Below are 5,770 nucleotides of genomic sequence, written 5' to 3'. Positions count from 1 at the left end.
CTGCCCACCTGCCTGCAGCACAGGAGGAGAGTCGGCTCCTGCCCACCTGCAGCACCCAGCACAGGAGAGTCGGCTCCTGCTCACCTGCAGCACCCAGCACAGGAGAGTCGGCTCCTGCCCACCTGCAGCACCCAGCAAAGGAGAGTCGGCTCCTGCCCACCTGCAGCACCCAGCACAGGAGGAGAGTCGGCTCCTGCCCACCTGCAGCACCCAGCACAGGAGGAGAGTCGGCTCCTGCCCACCTGCAGCACCCAGCACAGGAGGAGAGTCGGCTCCTGCTCACTATTTTTGAGCATTTCTGGATGTTTTTGGCTTTTTTTACATCATTTAATTTCCCATTGAAGAAGAGAAGAATCCGAGCTCCGCAGCTCCCGGTTCTCACCTTTCTCCCTCCCGGACAATGTTCTCTTTTGGATATTTGCTTTTTCTCTGTGGACTCAGCCCGGTTCTGTCTTCGTATCCGATCTGGTGGTGAGTACCCAACTATATGAGACCCGGCACCGGGATGTGCGATTATTATCAGTGCGATTATTATCAGTGAGATTATTATCAGTGCGATTATTATCAGTGTGATTATTATCAGTGAGATTATTATCAGTGCGATTATTATCAGTGCGATTATTATCAGTGTGATTATTATCAGTGAGATTATTATCAGTGAGATTATTATCAGTGTGATTATTATCAGTGAGATTATTATCAGTGAGATTATTATCAGTGTGATTATTATCAGTGAGATTATTATCGGTGAGATTATTATCGGTGCGATTATTATCGGTGCGATTATTATCAGTGTGATTATTATCAGTGAGATTATTATCAGTGAGATTATTATCAGTGAGATTATTATCAGTGTGATTATTATCAGTGAGATTATTATCAGTGTGATTATTATCAGTGTGATTATTATCAGTGAGATTATTATCAGTGTGATTATTATCAGTGAGATTATTATCAGTGAGATTATTATCAGTGCGATTATTATCAGTGCGATTATTATGAGTGCGATTATTATCAGTGTGATTATTATCAGTGAGATTATTATCGGTGCGATTATTATCAGTGTGATTATTATCAGTGAGATTATTATCAGTGAGATTATTATCAGTGAGATTATTATCAGTGAGATTATTATCAGTGTGATTATTATCAGTGAGATTATTATCAGTGTGATTATTATCAGTGTGATTATTATCAGTGAGATTATTATCAGTGTGATTATTATCAGTGAGATTATTATCAGTGAGATTATTATCAGTGCGATTATTATCAGTGCGATTATTATGAGTGCGATTATTATCAGTGTGATTATTATCAGTGAGATTATTATCGGTGCGATTATTATCAGTGTGATTATTATCAGTGAGATTATTATCAGTGAGATTATTATCAGTGAGATTATTATCAGTGAGATTATTATCAGTGTGATTATTATCAGTGAGATTATTATCAGTGTGATTATTATCAGTGAGATTATTATCAGTGTGATTATTATCAGTGTGATTATTATCAGTGAGATTATTATCAGTGTGATTATTATCAGTGAGATTATTATCAGTGAGATTATTATCAGTGTGATTATTATCAGTGCGATTATTATCATTACGATTATTATGAGTGTGATTATTATCAGTGCGATTATTATCAGTGTGATTATTATCAGTGCGATTATTATCAGTGTGATTATTATCAGTGAGATTATTATCAGTGAGATTATTATCAGTGTGATTATTATCAGTGCGATTATTATCATTACGATTATTATGAGTGCGATTATTATCAGTGCGATTATTATCAGTGTGATTATTATCATTACGATTATTATGAGTGCGATTATTATCAGTGCGATTATTATCAGTTCGATTATTATCAGTGTGATTATTATCAGTTTGATTATTATCAGTGTGATCAGTGAGATTATTATCATTACGATTATTATCGGTGCGATTATTATCATTACGATTATTATCAGTGTGATTATTATCTGTGCGATTATTATCAGTGAGATTATTATCAGTGAGATTATTATCTGTGAGATTATTATCAGTGAGATTATTATCAGTGCGATTATCATCATTACGATTATTATCAGTGTGATTATTATCAGTGTGATTATTATCGGTGCGATTATTATCAGTGAGATTATTATCAGTGAGATTATTATCTGTGAGATTATTATCAGTGAGATTATTATCAGTGTGATTATTATCATTACGATTATTATCAGTGTGATTATTATCATTGAGATTATTATCAGTGAGATTATTATCATTACGATTATTATCAGTGTGATTATTATCATTGAGATTATTATCATTACGATTATTATCAGTGTGATTATTATCTGTGAGATTATTATCAGTGTGATTATTATCTGTGAGATTATTATCAGTGCGATTATTATCAGTGTGATTATTATCAGTGAGATTATTATCAGTGAGATTATTATCAGTGAGATTATTATCAGTGTGATTATTATCAGTGTGATTATTATCAGTGTGATTATTATCAGTGTGATTATTATCAGTGGGATTATTATCAGTGAGATTATTATCAGTGTGATTATTATCAGTGAGATTATTATCATTACGATTATTATCAGTGAGATTATTATCATTATGATTATTATCAGTGTGATTATTATCATTGAGATTATTATCAGTGTGATTATTATCAGTGCGATTATTATCAGTGAGATTATTATATGTGAGATTATTATCAGTGTGATTATTATCAGTGAGATTATTATCAGTGCGATTATTATCAGTGCGATTATTATCTGTGAGATTATTATCAGTGCGATTATTATCAGTGAGATTATTATCAGTGAGATTATTATCAGTGTGATTATTATCTGTGAGATTATTATCAGTGTGATTATTATCAGTGCGATTATTATCAGTGAGATTATTATCAGTGCGATTATTATAATTACGATTATTATCAGTGCGATTATTATCAGTGAGATTATTATCAGTGTGATTATTATCAGTTCGATTATCAGTGCGATTATTATCAGTGTGATTACATGTTTGACACTGCACATGATGTGATATCTGGTGCTTATATCATCATTATTGCCATGTGCGGGGAGGGTCGGCCGATGTCACACAGGGTCCGGTATGTGGGGGCGACCTGTGCCCCTCTGTGTCCTGAGAACCAGCAGGTGGTGATGATACAAGGGGTCGGGATTTGCTTTGCATTCACCTGGAAGAAAACAAGAGAAGCTCACAAAAAACTTTTTTTTTTTTTTTGCTTTAAGGGAAAAACATGAAAGCAGGAAAGACAAGATCGGGCAGATGTGAACCTATGTGTGTACGTGTGATAGAGAGACAGAGAGATACAGGACACGTAAATAGATAAAAAGATAGATAATAGATAGATAATAGATAGATAATAGATAATAGATAGATAGATAATAGATAGATAATAGAAGATAGATAGATAATAGATAGATAGATAATAGATAGATGATAGATAGATGATAGATAGATAATAGATAGATAGATGATAGATAGATAGATAATAGATAGATGATAGATAATAGATAGATAATAGATAGATAATAGATAGATAGATAATAGATAGATCGATAATAGATAGATAATAGATAGATAATAGATAGATAGATAATAGATAGATAGATAATAGATAGATAATAGATAGATTGATAATAGATAGATAGTAGATAGATGGATGATTGGAGGGTTTACAATGCATAGTTGCTCTTCTCTCCATTAGATTGATAGAATTTCTTGTAGTTGTTACTTTCTTCCATTGATATTTATTGCACGATAATTTCTTGTTATGATGTCACATATAGAATATATATAGATACTTTACTACGAAGATTCTTTCCTTCATTCTCTGTTCACGTCTCTGGGTTTTCAAGTCTTTATGGTCAGTGATTGTAAGCGATCACGAGGATCGGCCGATCTGCTCTGGATGAAGCTCCGCTGCTGATTCTTGTGATATTGGACACTTCTGCCCTCTCTGAATTAAGTCATCTCTTGAGTTTTGAGGGTGCATTAGGGCACCCCTTGAGTTTTGAGGGTGTATTAGGGCACCTCTTGAGTTTTGAGGGTGCATTAGGGCACCTCTTAAGTTTTGAGGGTGCATTAGGGCACCCCTTGAGTTTTGAGGGTGTATTAGGGCACCCCTTGAGTTTTGATAGAGCACCTCTTGAGTTTTGAGGGTGCATTAGGGCACTCCTTGAGTTTTGAGGGTGTATTAGAGCACCTCTTAAGTTTTGAGGGTGTATTAGAGCACCCCTTGAGTTTTGATGGTGTATTAGAGCACCTCTTGAGTTTTGAGGGTGCATTAGGGCACTCCTTGAGTTTTGAGGGTGTATTAGAGCACCTCTTAAGTTTTGAGGGTGTATTAGAGCACCCCTTGAGTTTTGATGGTGTATTAGAGCACCTCTTGAGTTTTGAGGGTGCATTAGGGCACTCCTTGAGTTTTGAGGGTGTATTAGAGCACCTCTTAAGTTTTGAGGGTGTATTAGAGCACCCCTTGAGTTTTGATGGTGTATTAGAGCACCTCTTGAGTTTTGAGGGTGCATTAGGGCACTCCTTGAGTTTTGAGGGTGTATTAGAGCACCTCTTAAGTTTTGAGGGTGTATTAGAGCACCCCTTGAGTTTTGATGGTGTATTAGGGCACCTCTTGAGTTTTGAGGGTGTATTAGGACACCTCTTGAGTTTTGAGGGTGCATTAGGGCACCTCTTGAGTTTTGAGGGTGCATTAGGGCACCCCTTGAGTTTTGAGGGTGTATTAGGGCACCCCTTGAGTTTTGAGGGTGTATTAGGGTACCCCTTGAGTTTTGAGGGTGCATTAGGGCACCTCTTGAGTTTTGAGGGTGTATTAGGGCACCCCTTGAGTTTTGAGGGTGTATTAGGGCACCCCTTGAGTTTTGAGGGTGTATTAGGGCACCCATTGAGTTTTGAGGGTGCATTAGGGCACTCCTTGAGTTTTGAGGGTGTATTAGAGCACCTCTTGAGTTTTGGAGGTGCATCAGGGTTCTCAGTTTGAGAGGACTTCACCCTCCTTTTTGGAGACACGCCCGTAGTTATTATTCGCCTTGTCTCTTGTGGGGTCTCTCAGTAGTAACTGGGGTTTCAGGGACCAGCACTGGTTTCGGGGGTTCCCCTCCTGCAGTGGGCAATGCTTAGGGTTTCCATGAAGCTCCAGTGATACATTGTGGCTGAACAGTAGGATCAGAACCCCGGGCTGGGGGTTTAGGGTGCCTTTCCCTCCCCTCAGCGGTGGGGCAGGTGCTCCCTCTCTTCTTTCTTTGCCTGAGGAGCTGCAGGGAATGTGTCTCACCAGGTATTTACCTGTGGGAAGCGGCGCAGGTTCCTGGTATGTGAGGAGATGTTTGTACAGAGGATCTCAGTGCAGCAGAAGCCTCAGCTCTAATTATACACTCACCATTCACCTAATGGGGCCTGACAAGGCAAGAAGTGCGAGCAACGAGCAGCGCCGAGGCCGGGACACTGCAACATAGGGATTGGGTTACAGTAAAGGCATCCTCCAAGGCTAATATTACACTACCCACCTCCCTCAGCTCGCCCCATAGTGATCCCCCCAAAGTGGTCATCCCACAGTGTTCACCCCACAGTACTCACCACATAGTGATCACCCCATAATGATCTCTTCAGAGCGCTTACCACACAGTGCTGCCTACATTATGCTCTCCCTATAGTGCTCACAATATAGTGCCTACCCCATAGTGCTCCTGCCATAGTGCTCACCCCATAGACCTCTCTACATC

General features: G+C 38.2%; 1 protein-coding gene across 2 annotated transcripts in view; it reads left to right on the top strand.

The window, feature by feature from the left end:
- Positions 1-152: 152 nt before the first annotated feature.
- Positions 153-5,770, top strand: part of WNT3A (Wnt family member 3A) — a 279,783-nt gene continuing 274,165 nt past the window's right edge. The window contains exon 1 of one of the 2 annotated variants that reach the window (XM_077267810.1): positions 153-471. In XM_077267810.1, coding sequence (XP_077123925.1) covers positions 401-471 — 71 coding nt within the window. In that variant the 5' untranslated portion in view covers positions 153-400. The remainder of the gene's footprint in view (positions 472-5,770) is intronic. The other variant, XM_077267815.1, reaches the window with a different exon arrangement.

The sequence above is a fragment of the Ranitomeya variabilis genome, chromosome 6 (genome assembly GCF_051348905.1).
Source record: "Ranitomeya variabilis isolate aRanVar5 chromosome 6, aRanVar5.hap1, whole genome shotgun sequence".
NCBI classification, from domain to species: Eukaryota; Metazoa; Chordata; class Amphibia; order Anura; family Dendrobatidae; genus Ranitomeya; species Ranitomeya variabilis.
The sequence above is the reverse complement of the archived record's forward strand: the minus strand, read 5'-3'. Positions and strand labels throughout refer to the sequence as shown.